Source organism: Pseudochaenichthys georgianus, chromosome 8, assembly GCF_902827115.2.
Source record: "Pseudochaenichthys georgianus chromosome 8, fPseGeo1.2, whole genome shotgun sequence".
NCBI lineage: Eukaryota > Metazoa > Chordata > Actinopteri > Perciformes > Channichthyidae > Pseudochaenichthys > Pseudochaenichthys georgianus.
The window spans coordinates 29244469-29260472 of NC_047510.2; the positions used below are offsets into that span (position 1 = coordinate 29244469).

Genomic DNA, 16004 nt, shown 5'->3' on the forward strand with positions numbered 1-16004 from the left:
TGCTAATAATAGTAATAGTATTAATAATTGTAAATGGCCATTAGTCACACCACCAGTTTGTTTTACTGTAAACTTGGAGGAAGCCTGCGTGCAGAGCAGACTGCTGCTGCAGCACGCTACACACCGACCCCCCCCACCCCCCCCCCCCCCCCCCCCCCTCCCTCACACGTGCGACTAAAGATGAACAAAGCGGCAGCCGGCAGGTAAAAAGAGTTCCTCCTTGTGGAACTACTTCGAACATACAAGTCCAAAGGAAGTTAAATGCAAGCTCTGCGAAAAGACGTTGGTCTATCACAGCTCAACCTCAACAACGCGTTTTGAGTGCATCCATTTGAAGATGCACGCACAATTTATTTATTGCAATGCTGCTGCGATTATTATTCGCCAGGGCTGCCGAATAATCGATTTTGGTCATGGTCAGTTTCTGGCAACCCTACTTCTTACTGAACCATCATACAAAAATTGCAATATACAAAAAATAAAACACATCAGGCTGCACATTGTGATACATTGTCACTCTAGAGCAGGGGTGCCCACACTTTTTTGGCTGGTGAGCTACTTTTGAAATGACCACCTCACCGAGGTCTACCAACCAAAAATAAAATCCCAAATTGCAAGGGTTGCTGAATAACACGTTTTATTTATACATGGGAAAATAGGGCTGCAACAAACGACTCATTTGATAACCGATTAATCTATTGATTAATTAAACGATGAATCGACTATTCGGACTATTACTGTATGCCTTGCACAATTTCTCAAGCGCTCTTATTTAGCCATCAACTTTTAGATTTAGCTTGAGGTTGTTTTAGGCATGTGGAAACTAACAATGAAGACAATAAAGATGAATACTTAATTCAAAAATACATATATTATTAAATTAACTTAACAAATTGTGAACAAAATTAACAATTTTTTTTATTAATTAAATAAATAATATTTCACATCAAAAGAAACAACAATGTTTTAACAAATCGTATTAAATAATCTGATGACAGAACTGTAAACAGAATAGCTGAAACTTTAACAAAATAAAGAGTAACTCTGTTACCTCTAATCATTAACCCATGCTTGTATTTGTGTTAACTCCGTGTGTTGCTGACGTGGAAACGTTACTCGTGGATGGGGGGGCTACAGAGTTACTAGAAAGACAGTCGAACCCGGTGCATTCCTCCGTCTGAATGTGGAGCACCGTTGCTAAATGTTTAGACAAGTTGCTCGTGTTACCGCCCTTAGCTAAACACTCTAGGCAAGGAGCATTGTCCACCTCAAGACGGGTAACATTTAACCACACCTTGGAGCGCTTCTCTCCGCCGTGTGTTGCTGCATGTAGCAGCCGCGTGTGTGTAAACTGCCCCGCCCCTCGCACACAGACGGGAGAGAGAGATCTCGTCTGGATTGGAAAGGTCGAAAATACACCGACCAGAGACGCATTTGTTTGTGACATCACAAACAAATATTCTTCCCCCCATTCTGGGTGGAAGTGGTATGTCTTTAGCTTTTGGCTCGGTCCCGCACTCATTTTGTTGTTTGTCTCTTTAACTTAATTTGAGTTTTCCCGGCACTTGACTGATTTTGTATCGCTTTGCATTCTGGGTTAACAGACTGGAAAGCGATAGGTCGCTTTTTCTGTCAAGTAAACTCCTGAATTAAGTGGCAGAGAGGCCAACGGAGGAGGGATCAAAACCTGTTTTGTCTGTTTTAACGGAGCTGGATTTTTTTTTATGAATGACTCGAGATCTACCAGCATTGCCCCCGCGGTCGACGTACTGGGCACCTCTGCTCTAGAGGGTGTCAAACTCAAGGCCCGGGGGCCAAATCCGGCCCGCAAGAGCTTGCAAAGAATATAATACGTTTATTATAAGGTCACGTGCCGCTTTACAGGAGCACCATAAACTACATGTCCCACAATGCATCTCATTTTGTGAGATGCTCACTGAAGAGACTTGCAATTACTTACTAGATTTATGCTTTCAGGCGTAGTTAATTATGAAGTTATTACCATATCCGATAATAATCCAATGCAGAGGAAATGTTGTAAAATAATACATTATTTTATATATATATATACATTATGTATATTTATATAGTCGTAAAGTTACCACCGGCCCTTTGAGTGCAACCATAATTCTAATGTGGCCCGTGATGAAATTGAGTTTGACACCCCTGCTCTAGAACATGCACACACACTTGGAGCACAAAAACAGACATACACACACCTACGCAGGCAACCGCATGGATACACACACACGCACGCATGCACACATACACACACACACACACACACACACACACACACACACACACACGCACACGCAGGGGGCCAGAGTTCAAGAAGTGATCATGAGCTTGCAGGGTCATGGTTTTCTCCATGCTTCACACACATCAAGGCAGCCATATTATGCACATGTTCCCCTTTCTGGTTTTCTTTACCTGTTTGAAACACTCTTTCCTTTGATTCAAGCTTTCTTCCATCCAAGCCTTGGATTGAACCGTCTTTGTATCGTTTCTCTGTGTGTTTACATCTCTCTCTGTCAGTTCCCTTTTCTCCGTTAGTCTCTTTCTGTCTATCTCTCCCTCGTCTTCCCCGTATCTCCCCCACCTGATTCCCTCACCTCTGATTTTCTAATTCTCTCTTCCTAACATTTTTTCCTCCTGTGATTCAGTTTCTCTTCCCCCTCGCCCCCTCTTCCGTTTCTTAATTCATTGACCACCTGTTTGTAAAAGCAGGCGGGTGTTCTGAACTTGTGAGTGTTTCTGAGAACCTGTGTGTGTGTGTGTGTGTGTGTGTGTGTGTGTGTGTGTGTGTGTGTGTGTGTGTGTGTGTGTGTGTGTGTGTGTGTGTTGTGTGTGGGTGTGTGTGTGTGTGTTGTGTGTGTGTGTGTGTGTGTGTGTGTGTGTGTGTGTGTGTGTGTGTGTGGTGTGTGGTGTGTGTGTGTGTGTGTGTGTGTGTGTGTGTGTGTGTGTGTGTGTGTGTGTGTGTGTGTGTGTGTGTGTGTGTGTGTGGCAAGAAGCAGCCTACCTTTTCAGTGAATGTGAGTTGAGGCGTGATGTCTTAACAGCGTTGGTGTACCACAACATGAGACCGCCGGCGCTTAACTAGCACCTTCCAGTTTTCACTTTGCCGCTCTTTTCTTCTCGTTTGAATTTCACAGACTTTAAAAGTGCCACGTGTTGCACTTATAAACAATAATGATTAGAAGAGAAGGGAACTGTATATAATATGTAGAATCAAATTGAAATGGTCTAACATAAAATACACCGGAGGAACAGAACAGATTCACCATCATTTAGTTTTAGTTTTTTGGATAAATGCTGATTTACTGTGTTAGTGCCGGTGTTCATGCGTTCTCTACTGATCAACTTGCAACATATTTTTCTTGCTCAAGGGACATTGTGTCCTTTTTTTATTGATTGAGTGTTCTCATACCTCTGATAATATACAGCATGTTTGAGGCTAATGGGACACCTGCATTTAGCACAGTTATTTCTTGTGGAAAAAGATTATTTTGATGATGAATAGATGATAATAATTTGAACAGAATTGTCTTTTCTTTTTTTACAAAGTGGATCTTACTTTGCCCCGTCAGATACACACTGTTGTGTTATTGTTTGATTTATCGTACGTGACACACACACTGATCAGGCCTGGGTTCTGGCTGCACAGGTGGTCGAAGGATACTTCCTGTTTGTCTGTGATGTGGCAGGAAATTAGGTCACATGATGGAACAGTGACAGAACTGCCTCACTAACCCAAATCTCTTTCCTGGAAGTCTTTTTTTTTTCTTTTTCGATCTCCTCTCTCTCCTTCACGTGTTTTCTTGCAAGTGCACCAGTTAGATACATGATGTCACCATTTGCATATCTCAGTGTGTATTTACTGTATCTCTGTCAAATGCAGCTGTTTCAGTTGTGTGCATTTATAAGAATATCATCGACCTGCTTAAGGTGCCCTGATTTCTTGTGCTGCTGGGTGTGTTGGTGCAGATGTTCGCCTTCATCTTTATGATGTGTGTGTGTAAGTAGGATGGCCCAGAAGATAAGCGGTTTACCAGAACATAGACGGCAAACAGGTGCAACACACACAAGTGCGAATGCTGGTCTGTGGTTTTTATCTGACTATCAGCAGCTACGGAAAAATCCTAATTGCTCAGATGTAACTGATACACATGTCTGTTTTTGCTTGGGTGGCAACAGAAATAATTAAAATACTTATTCTGTTGAAATAGCTAGCTAAGGCGTTAAGCTTTAATTATGCTTAAAGTGGACCTATTAAGCTATATTGGAAACATATATTGTAGGGCCATACCTATACAAAACATGTCTGAAGTTTTTTGCTTAAAATACCAAACAGATCACCCATTGTAGCCATGCCTCATACTGCTCATACCCCTCTTTTGCAGCCCTGTTAGAGAAATGCAGATTTTGGGTCCTTAGCTTGAAACAAAAAAAAAGAGGAGGCGGAGCTAATGCCTGATCAGAATTCTACTGGAGATAAAGTTAAATTCTGCTGTGATAAAACGCCATCCTGTTTAAACCACATCAAAGATTATTTCTGAAACAGTATGGAGCTAAAATGCTTTTTCTCTTGAAGGTTTATCACAAGGTGAGTTCCTTTTTTTATTTCCTGCTATTTAAACACATGTGCTCTATAGTACAGGTTAGCTCTGAGTGTTAGCGAGGCTTGCTAATGTAAACAAAGACGAGATTACGTCCAAAACACGTCAGGCATTGTTTCTGATGGCAACTTTCTGTGGGTCCGCTGCCGATTTGACGTCAGATCGGCAGCAAATCTGTATCCGCTCGTTGTACACCTGTTTTTAAAAGATTTGGGTATGGAGGAAAAGAGAGAGGGTTTTATTTTCTGACGCTGCGTGAGTTCCCCGACGCACCGGGGACACATATTTATGTATAAAAGACATCACAAAGTGCATTTTGCATGATAGGTCCCCTTTAATCTAAAAATAGGTTTGACTAAATCTGTCCATCATTATCAAATTTTTCGCAATCCCAGCAGTGAATACTTTGGTGTGAACATCTCTCTTACGAGAACATGGGGGGGGGGGAAGTCAAAGAGGAACTGGCAAGAGGGGGAATAAAATAAAGCTCCAGCAATCACGACCATCTGGCAATGAATCGCTTTATCTAGAGTAGCAGACTTGACCACTCTTGATTCACTCGGCACACATTTCCTTCCAGTAAGTATGTGAGTAGAAACTGCGGCTGTTCTTGGCACATGATGAGGATGTATGGCGTTATTTTTGTGCCTCCATCCTGAGCACGCAATGAAACATTTTGAGCATAGAAAATGTTATTGAGATCGCAATTTAACATTTTTGAGCACAGACAAATATATTTTGCAAGCACAATTGACTCTAAGCGGTTAGCATGGAATTATTTTAAATCCACCTTCTTGGCTATATGTGACAAGCATGCTCCTTTTAGGACATCTAGGATAAGCGGTAAAGACAACCCCTGGTTTAATGATTCTATATCCTCTCTCATTCGACAGAGAGACACTGCCTGGGCTAAAGCAAAGAAATCGAATATTCCATTAGATTGGAATCTGTATAGGACATTAAGAAACAAATGCACTAAGCTGATTAAAAACTGTAAATGTGCCTACTATCTTAATGCAATACATGACAATTTGAATAACCCTGCAAAGTTTTGGAAACTTGTTAAATCCTCCTCAGGTTCTATCACTCCAAACAGCCTTCCTGATCTCTTAAGGGTAAATCAGAGTGAAATCAAGGGCAAAATGGATATTGCAGACAGCTTTAATAATCATTTTATTTCTGCTGGCTCAATCTTTGATTCTAGCAACTCAGGGATGATCGCTGCAGAAGGAGAGCCAGGTCCTCCGCCACTTGACCCTGATCAACTGTTCACCTTTGCCCCCATCTTGACCTCTCAGGTTCACAAAGCTTTAATGAGCCTAGATGTAAAGAAATCTTCAGGCCCAGACAAGATAGAGCCGTTCTTCTTCAAAGTTGCTGCAGGTCTGATTGCAGAACCCATAACCTCTATTCTGAATCTCAGTCTTTATGCTGGTGAATTACCTAGCTCATGGAAGTCGGCCATGGTTCTCCCCTTGTTAAAGGGCGGAGACCCCTCTGACCTAAATAATTATCGCCCTATTTCCAGACTGTCTGTAATGGCCAAAGTCTTTGAATCTCTTGTAAACGAACAACTGAAAAAGTTTCTAACTGACCATAATATTCTTAGCGAGTCTCAGTCCGGCTTCAGATCAGGCCATAGTACTACTTCAGCGGCTATGCTAGTCTCAAATGACATCATTGAAGCACTAGACAAGAAAAAACACTGTGCAGCATTGTTTGTTGATCTGTCTAAAGCTTTTGATTCTGTGGATCATGCATTGCTACTGCAGAGGCTTGGCTGCATAGGTCTTGGCAAAATGGCTTTGAGCTGGTTTAAAAACTATCTATCTGAAAGAACTCAGTGTGTCTCAGTAGAAGATTATACCTCAGCTGCTCTTACTATAAACAAAGGTGTTCCACAAGGCTCTATTTTGGCCCCTGTCTTATTCTCCATCTTTATAAATGAACTAGGAAATGGGATAAACCCAGCACGGTTTCATTTATACGCCGATGATACAGTTGTTTATACAGTGGCTTCCTCTTTAACTCAGGCTATAGAGCTTCTACAGGATGCTTTTAATACACTGCAACACTCCTTGCTAAGGCTAAGACTGGTCCTTAATGCAAAAAAGACCAAGTACATGACCTTCTCTCGCTCTCGAGCTAATACAGCTGTCCCTCCGATTCTTACACTGGAAGGGACATGCCTTGACAAAGTAGCATCCTACAAATATCTGGGCATATGGATTGATGAAAAGATGGCCTTTGATGTTCATATTGGGAACCTACTGAGAAAACTTAGACCTAAACTGGGCTTTTTCTTTCGTTTAAGGAAATGTTTCCCGTCTGAAGCCAGGAAGAGAATTGTGCAGAGTTCCTTTCTGTCTGTATTAGACTATGGCGATGTGATCTATATGCATGCTTCTTCCTCCCTGCTTAAAAAGCTGGACTCTGCGTACCATACTGCTATACGTTTTGTAACGGGTGCAGGCTCTCGCACCCACCACTAGCACTTTGTATCAGTCCTTAGGATGGTCCTCTCTGTACCAAAGAAGACAATCACACATGTTGATTTTTATCCTTAAGTCATTGCTAGGTAAGCTGCCCTTATATATCTCCAGACTTCTGTCATTTTATACTTGCTTTTTTAATACTAGACGAGCAGCAAATGGGATGCTTTTAAATGTTCCTTTGATGCAGTCAGAGCTTGGTAAAGCTGCATTCTCCCACTATGCTCCCTTTTTATGGAATACGCTGCAAGTAAAACTTTGTCTAGAGGCACTTCCTACTGTAAATGCTTTTAAAGGTATGCTACGATTAGCCCTTCATGAAACATGTAACTGTTTTACCTGATGCTATTGCTGATGTGATTATGCTTCTTGCCACTGCACAAATGGCCTTCTGTATTTATATTTGAATTGTATGTTTTTTTGTTTAATGCCTTTGTTTTATGTTGAAACTTGTTGTGTGCCATGTTGGTCAGGACTCCCTGGAAGAAGAGATCTTGTATCTCAATGGGACATTCCTGGATAAATAAAGGATAAATAAAAAAAAAATAAAAAATAAGCCCTCTCACAAACTCCTGCTCCGTGCGCAAGCAGACCGCTGCACGCGCTCGCCCTCCCTTTCTCTCCCTCGCTCAACTTCTCCACCCTGTGTGCGCTCAGGTTTGCCTGCGTGCTCGCTCAAGTTGGCACAGCGTTACAAATGTGCCACAAAACCAACCAATCTGAGAACTCGAGAAAGTCAATTCTGATTGGCTGTTTTGTCTCCAATCATATCTTCTATCTGAGATACGGAAAGAGAGGGATTTTAGGTTGCCATCAAGTTTGGCCAGACTAATACATGTCTATTGTTAAATCAATGAAAACCATTCCCAGTTAAGAATTAGATATTAATTATTAATGCCATAAATGATTACATATTTAGTTTCTTTATTTCTCCAGTATGTTAGCTGTCAAACATAAGTTAAATCCATTTCTCACTTAATCTAAGAATGTACTTAACCCACTAAAAGGATTTATTCTCAAATAATCGTGGAATTACGTTGCAAGAACAATAACTCATCTCTCGTTCAGATTAATGTGGTCGTTTTTTATTTTTTACTTCTTTGCGAAACGTGTCAAATGCAGTACTTGGGTTGCCGTACGTAGCTCATCATCATCATACTGGATGAATAAGAAACTGTAAATGTATGCAATCATTTATGGCATTAATAATGAATATCTAATTCTTAACTGAATGAGAGCCTGAGCGCACACAGGGTGGAGGTTGAGCGAGAAAGAGAAAGAGAGGGAGAGCACGTGCAGCGGTCTGCTTGCGCACGGAGTTTGTGAGAGAGCTTAGAGTCAAGTGTGCTTGCAAAATATATTTTTTCTGGTGCTCAAAAATGTTAAATTGCGATCTCAATAACAACTGTGCTCAAAATGTTTCATTGCGTGCTCAGGATAGAGGCACAAAAATAACGCCATGAGGATGGGCCTTCATCTTTTGTGTGTGTGTGTGTGTGTGTGTGTGTGTGTGTGTGTGTGTGTGTGTGTGTGTGTGTGTGTGTGTGTGTGTGTGTGTGTGTGTGTGTGTGTGTGTGTGTGTGTGTGTGTGTGTGTGTGTGTGTGTGTGTGTGTGTGTGTGTGTGTTTGGTGGTTTGTCTTCGCCTAACAAGGAAAGTGAAACAGGGCCACCTAGTTTCATAAAGATACCTCTTATTTATTTTCCTCTTAACAAAGTTGAATCTTTTTTCTACAACTGAAGCCATATGACCTTGGTATTCAGTCTCATATGCACACATGCACCTAAATAGTTAATCAACCTTTCTTTTTCTCTTTTTCTTTTTTTTTCTTCCAAGATCACAATGTTCAGTCACATTTTTGTGTTGCCTGTTGTGTTGACGCCTCAACAGTTCATGGTTTTCCAAGTGTACCTTTCAGGTTACCGAGAATACGTAGTTAAATGGGCACTGATGATTGCTCAGAAACGTAAGAGCTTTGAGAGGGTCTTTGTGATGGGTCGCCATAATGACCTTTGGTTATAACTCAAAAAGTTCATATTCCTTTTACATTAAAAAAAAGTATAATCTAATCAGATAAAGGGGCATGGACCGTTTTACTAAGCTCAATATAAACTTCAGCACATATGCACCGCTGAAGTTAGGTACCCTTTTTATTATTTTTCAGAAATATGGTAATTCTACGGTAAGGCAAGGCAAGGCAAGTTTATTTATATAGCACTTTTCGACGCAGGGTAATTCAAAGTGCTTTACAAAAAAGAAATGAAAGACATTAAGCATTAAAAAAGAAAAGCTAATAAAATAAACATTAAGGAAAAATACATGGATAAAAGTAGCTATTTTTATCGTCAGAGTTGGTGGCTATTGTTGCTATGTTAACGTATTGTCGCTAGGTTTACTGTTAGTCAGTGAAAAGATCTCTGCTCAGCATCTTATCGTTTACCAGCTGCTTCCTGTGGGCCTATCTGCGCTTTGGTGCAACTTTGAGAGCTACATCTGAGAAGGGGTGTGTGTGTGTGTGTGTGTGTGTGTGTGTGTGTGTGTGTGTGTGTGTGTGTGTGTGTGTGTGTGTGTGTGTGTGTGTGTGTGTGTGTGTGTGTGTGTGTGTGTGTGTGTGTGTGTGTGTGTGTGTGATAGGCACGAGATATGGGCACATCAGTGATATGTGTGTTTTTCTGTATGCATTCATGCTTATGCTAATTCATGTGTGTCTGTTTTTGGCATGCACTTCTGCCAGTAAAGGGTACAATTTTTAAATTACTTCGAGGCAACAGGACTGTTTCATCTAAGTGTTAAATACACCCCTCCCATTCTCTTTCTCCCTTCTTGAGAACCATTATATGCCTTTTATAATCAGCAAGTATAGTTCTGTGGATCGTAGGTTCGAGTCCGGCTTGCGCCTCCTAATGTTTTATCTCACTCTTTTAACACTGTCATTCTCCAATAAATGCTAAGCTGACTCGAAATGTATTTAAAAAACAAAAACAATTTGTATTGTCACTTCCAAGCATCTAATGTCTTTCCTAGGCCCATAACTTTGACCCAGTTTATCAGTTTGTACGATGAGCACCTGCAGCCTTGGGTGCTGTGCTCTCAGTGCTGTGTCTCCCTGCTCCTGCCTGTTGGTGGCAGCTGATAGAGGTGTTATGGCTTCATCTTGTTATGCACAATGTTGATTATTCTCTCAGAACTAGCTACATGCATGGGTCTGGGGGAGAGATCTTCAGAATTGGTTTGATAACCGCTGTGACACCTCGTGGCGGCAGCACATGTCTCCGGCCGAAGCTCCAAATAAACCGTCAGTGTTTGCCATCAAAGCTCCTGCTCTTCCCGTGTCTCTCTGAGTCCTGTCTCCATTGCTTCAGAAGTTTCCATCACACCACTTACTAACACACGCGCCTCTCTGTCCCCCCCCCCCCAGGCCGGTGCAGGAGCGGTGCGGTGCTTCACGAAGCCCTCGGAGTCTCTGGAGCGCTCCCTGGAGCTGTCCCGCCAACGCGGCCGCAAGAGGACTCAGAAGAGGCCAAACTACAAGAACCTGGGCGAGGAGGAGGACGACGAAAGGGCTGGGGCAGGAGGAGGAGCGGAGGAGGGCTGGGACGACGACAGCAGCAGCAGAGGAGGAGAGAGAGAGGGAGGCAGGGAGAAGGGCAAAGGTACAGAGGGAGTAGGAGGAGGAGGTGATAGGAGCTCTAAGGGAAGCAGAGCGAGTGGGGAGACGGCGGAAGGTGAGTGAGGTGTTTGTCAGTGTGTCGTTACTCCCATCAATCTGACACAGTCTCCCATAATGCACCCCTGGTTACCCAAAAGCCACCACAGCAGCAGCCCTCGTCTCAAAACAAAAAGAAAGAGAGAAACTAACTCTTTAGAAGAACTAAAACTGTTTCTCTAAATGTGCTTCACTCCTCAATAAGCTGCTTTTTTGCTTTTCATTTTGAGTGCTTAATTCAGTGTGCACATGACTACAACAATTACAATGTGAAGCCTGTTGTTCAACAGTAGGATAGATTTCCATGAAACGCTTGATTCCTAAAAAAAAGGAAGTGTTAAAAACAAATGATCAACAAGTGTTAAAATTGAAGAAGGCTGACTAAAAATAAAAACGTAATAAAAGCAATTTATCCAAAACTTCCTCTTTTGGCTAGTTTTGAGATGAGGCCTTCCTTTCTCTGCTGTTTGGCACCTGTCAATTTCCCCACGGTCACCAAGGCTACCACTTGTCCAACACAATCTCCATGGCAAACAACCATTTCCACGGTGACACACCATCCATCCTGTGCTCCTCACCTCTCCGCCTGTCTTTCACTCCTTCGCCATGTGCATGTGTGTGTGTGTGTGTGTGTGTGTGTGTGTTTGTATCTGTGTGTTTGTGTGTGTTACGTAAACGGGTGTCAGTTTCACTCATCTGAAATGGTTCCTTCTGAGCTTAGACTGCATAGACACCTCAGGTCTCTCTTCATTAGTTCTGAAGGTGTACCGTGTTTTGACAGGCAAACAACACCGTGGGCTGCATAGCGACGGGGAGTTTCAAAATGAGACATTTACCATTTAGGGGAGGAAAAGCTACACCCACCCTAATGATCTGATTAATAAGAAAAGAGATAACATCAGAAACGTGTTGAAGGACAGATTGTAACTTAGATGACATGCTGTATCATTATATTCTAACATGTTTATGCTATTAAAGATGTCCATTGAAATCATTTCTTTGGTCCTTAATCACTAATAAGGAAACATACTGTTGGCTCTTTTCTGTTGCCACATTTCATATTTTTTGAAGGGTGAGAAGGAAGCACTCCAGGCTTTACATTCACACTCACTGGTTCAAACATCCCATTTGTGTCTTCATAGCTATGATGTGTGTTTTTGTTGAGGATGTGTGATAAGCATGAATTTACAACGTGTGTGTGTGTGTGCGTGTGCGCGTGCACAGAGATCGAGATGGTGGTGATAGAGAAGTGCAAGGTGTCGGAGCTGACGGAGCAGAACATCACTGATGAGGAGAAGACGGCTGCAGCCACCCGCACACACACACAGAGGAGCAGGTACGCACACATCTCAACGCACACAACTGTGATATTCGTCTAGAGGCGGAAAGAACTGAAATAATGAGTGTTTTACTGACATATATCTCCTCTCTGCAGACCGTTCTTAGACATGGTGTACAGTGCTCTCGACTGCACCACCGACGACTACCACGCCCTGTTCGTCCTCTGCCTGCTTTATGCTGTCTCTCACAGCAAAGGTGGGACTATCTTTTTATTTCACTTATGTGCATTAGTTTTGTAGGTTATCGTGGCTCATTCTAGAAACCTAATGAATAAGGTTAAGTGGCAGGTGCTTCTATCATATCCATTACCAACACATTTATATCAACGGGAAACCAACTAATGTTAAAAATGATCCTGTTTAATGCAACACAGAACTATGAACCTAACCTACACCACCTCTCTGTTTGTTGTTGTTATTAAAGTTTGTATTTATGAACATACATTGTACATAGCTCACATGGTACAGCATACAGAAAGAAGAAGGTCAGGCTACAAAACATGTTAGTTAAGTGTTCCTGGTTAAAAGAAAAGAGAAAAATACAAAGGTGTACGATTACCAATCAGACACGACAGCGATCATAAAATAAAATAATAACAACAAATGATGCTTGATTAGAATAATTGTACAAAGGCCCTTTTGTGAGAGTCCTACAGTCAGGCTACTAGTCAGAGGTCAGGTATTCCACAAAGTAATCCCAGCTTCCTTGAACCACAGGTCCTCTCCCCCTCTTGCCAACATAACCTCATATGATGCTGTTGCACTCTTCAGAGCCTTCCATTCGTTAAATGTTGGGATTGTGGGTGCTTTCCAGTGTCTCAAGCTGAGGTTATCCGACCATTACAACTGAATGGGCACTTTTTGTCAGTTTTGGAATTTCAGGCATAAATGTGGGGATAGGGCAAGGATATTCCTACCCATGCATGCCTCTAAGAATTAGAGCCACCGTCAGTTTTATTGGTAATTCTACCAGGTTAAAATATATATTTTTGAGTAGAAAACATGACTGAAGACAAGCGTATTATAATCTGTAAACCACAGTATCAAAGTTTATGCCACCAAATGCAATGAAACTTGCAGGTATAAACCGAGGTCTTCTGGAGCGTCTGCAGCTGCCGGTCCCTGACCAGGAGAAGAGCTGCTACAGCCTGGTGCTGGTGGAGAGGCTGATCAGAGTGATAAGCCAGGCATCACAGCCAGGTAACACACACACGCACGCACAAACACACAATGACCTGCCTTTGATTGTAATTTAAGATAATAAAACAATGTTGATAGGTTTTTAATGTAAGCAGCCACATGTGGTCATTTCAGTGGGTTGCCTTAACTTCCCTCTTGGCAAATAAATTGTAGTACTACTGTGTTTGATTTTGTATATGGTTATTGTTATCTTTGTGTATGTTTTTAAATTGGTTCCAAGTAAAATCCTAAATCAGAAAGCCTTATTCAGGAATTGTCAAACAATAACTTGACCAAGCTGGTTGTCCTCTTTTAAGTCTGGTTATGAATTACAATCACCGAAATATGTTGCAGCAAGTGACTTTCATTATTCATTTGGTATTCTCATTGAGACCTGCTGTCACTTTGTCGTGTGTGTGTGTGTGTGTGTGTGTGTGTGTGTGTGTGTGTGTGTGTGTGTGTGTGTGTGTGTGTGTGTGTGTGTGTGTGTGTGTGTGTGTGTGTGTGTGTGTGTGTGTGTGTGTGTGTGTGTGTGTGTGTGTGTGTGTGTGTGTGTGTGTGTGTGTGTGTGTGTGTGAAGATGGTAAAGTGCGACTGGCTACGCTGGAGCTGTGCTGCCTGTTGTTAAAGCAGTCGGTGCTGTCTGGAAGCCAGTGCATCATCAAAGACGTTCACCTGGCCTGCCTGGAGGTATGCTACACTCATACGTACGGTCCTGTCAGCGTTAAATATGTGTCAAACAATTAAAATAGATAAAGATGGTGATCGTATTCAACAGACTTTCAGTAAGCGACATCAATTAACATTCATGTCCGAAATGGAGTCGTCTTACCCCCATCTAAACGAATCAAAGACTCAGTATAATCACATAAACCAACTCTCTGCACCCCCACGCAGAAATAGGTTTTTCAAACGTTCTGTTATTGATTTCTTCCTCCCAATCCTTTTCACAAAGCCGCCTCACAAGACGTGCCTGCACACACTTCAAGGTTTAGTTCCAACAAAACGCTGTTTCTAATTAAATTATTAATTATTATATATATTATATTATAATATTAAATTATTTTGAAGTTATAACCACGCCTTTTTTCCAAGATCATGATCCACACACACACACACACACACACACACACACACACACACACACACACACACACACACACACACCATACACACATGGATCTATACATATAAAGTTATCACTTCCACAGAACCCTAATGTGCACAGCTTTAAATTAGTGCAGCTTCATCATGACCTAAGACATTTTCCAGCAACACCAACCGTTTCCTGTTCTTCTAAACTACTCCTTATCCTAACTTGTCACGTCATTAACGGTTGTCTCCTCCTTATTTACTCCCTCTTGACTCCTCTTCCTCCTCTGCTCTCATGCTTCACGCCTGGCTTGCGCAGAAAACCCTTTTGTTCCTCTTCCTTCTGAGAATTGTTTTATTTCCTCGTCTCTCACTTCAGGGTATCTTTAACACCTTCTCTTTCTCTGCAGTCCTCTCTTCTTTCTTAACAGGACTTACAGGAAGTGGTCTGATCTGACTTAATAGAAAGTCCACTTGAAATCTGACCATCGTTCTTATTACAACAATTAGAAATAGTTTTTCAAGTTGATTTGATATTTGGTCATAACAGTGGTTCTAAGTTGTATATTTAAGGCATGAAGTGAGCTATTGCTTTTATAAAACGGTTACCAAGTGTGGCAATATGAAAACAAAATAAACACTCTAATTTAAATATTTTTTATTAGTAAATAATGATGTTCAAAATAAAATAGTCCCTCCGTTGCCTTCTGCACGAAACATAGGTGGTTGCTATGCAACAACACTAACAGCTAGCGAACATATTAGACAGAGAGCATTGATCCATTATTTGGCTATTTATTTACATTAATGTGTATGTTGCCGTTTATTGTGCACCCACTGAAAAACTGTCCGGCATCAGTAGCATGGCTTACGTGGTTACTTGTATAGGTTGAGTTTGTACTAGGCTCAGGCTGTTGCTTGGCGTGGCGAGAATATTGCTCCACTTTCTCCGGTCCCCGAGATTCGGCTTCCAGTAGCTCTGGAGAGACCTTTCGCATCTGTGGCCACTAACGGTCATCATTTCTCCGGGGGTCGAAGTTAACCTTAAATGTTTCCATCTTAAGCTTTGTTAGTTAGTTAGTCTCGTAACGGACGTAATGTAACAGCTGTAACGGCTGTAGCTTTTTCTCTGACGCGGAGAGATATACGCTCATTATATCATGGCTAAGAACCAATCAGATTGCTTGATTTGACTTGTCCGTTTTATAATCTCATATATGGTGGTGGTATATAAGGGCAACAGAAGGTCAAATACACACTATTTCTTAAGGGACTAGAAATCAAGCTTAAGCTCCTAAAATAAAAAGTATTGGTGCATGGTTCCTGGCAATTTGTTTCCAGAGTCTTTTATTTTCACATGAATGAGGATTTAGATTTTTCCTTGCAATCCTTTCATACTGTTCACACTTCATGTTTGTGTTTTTAGGGTGGTAGAGAAGAAAGTCTGCATTTACTGCGGAGATTCTACAAGGTGAGTGTACACACACACAGACACACACACACACACACACACACACACACACACACACACACACACACACACACACACACACACACACACACACACACACACACAC

The 16004-nt window shown here is 41.7% G+C and overlaps 1 protein-coding gene across 1 annotated transcript in view; it reads left to right on the plus strand.

Moving 5' to 3' along the window:
- Positions 1–16004, plus strand: part of clec16a (C-type lectin domain containing 16A) — a 68323-nt gene that overhangs the window by 34445 nt on the left and 17874 nt on the right. Inside the window, exons 16-21 of the mRNA XM_071203897.1 lie at positions 10529–10835; positions 12041–12152; positions 12252–12352; positions 13237–13356; positions 13916–14025; positions 15854–15898. Of these exons, the coding sequence (XP_071059998.1) occupies positions 10529–10835; positions 12041–12152; positions 12252–12352; positions 13237–13356; positions 13916–14025; positions 15854–15898 (795 nt within the window). The remainder of the gene's footprint in view (positions 1–10528; positions 10836–12040; positions 12153–12251; positions 12353–13236; positions 13357–13915; positions 14026–15853; positions 15899–16004) is intronic.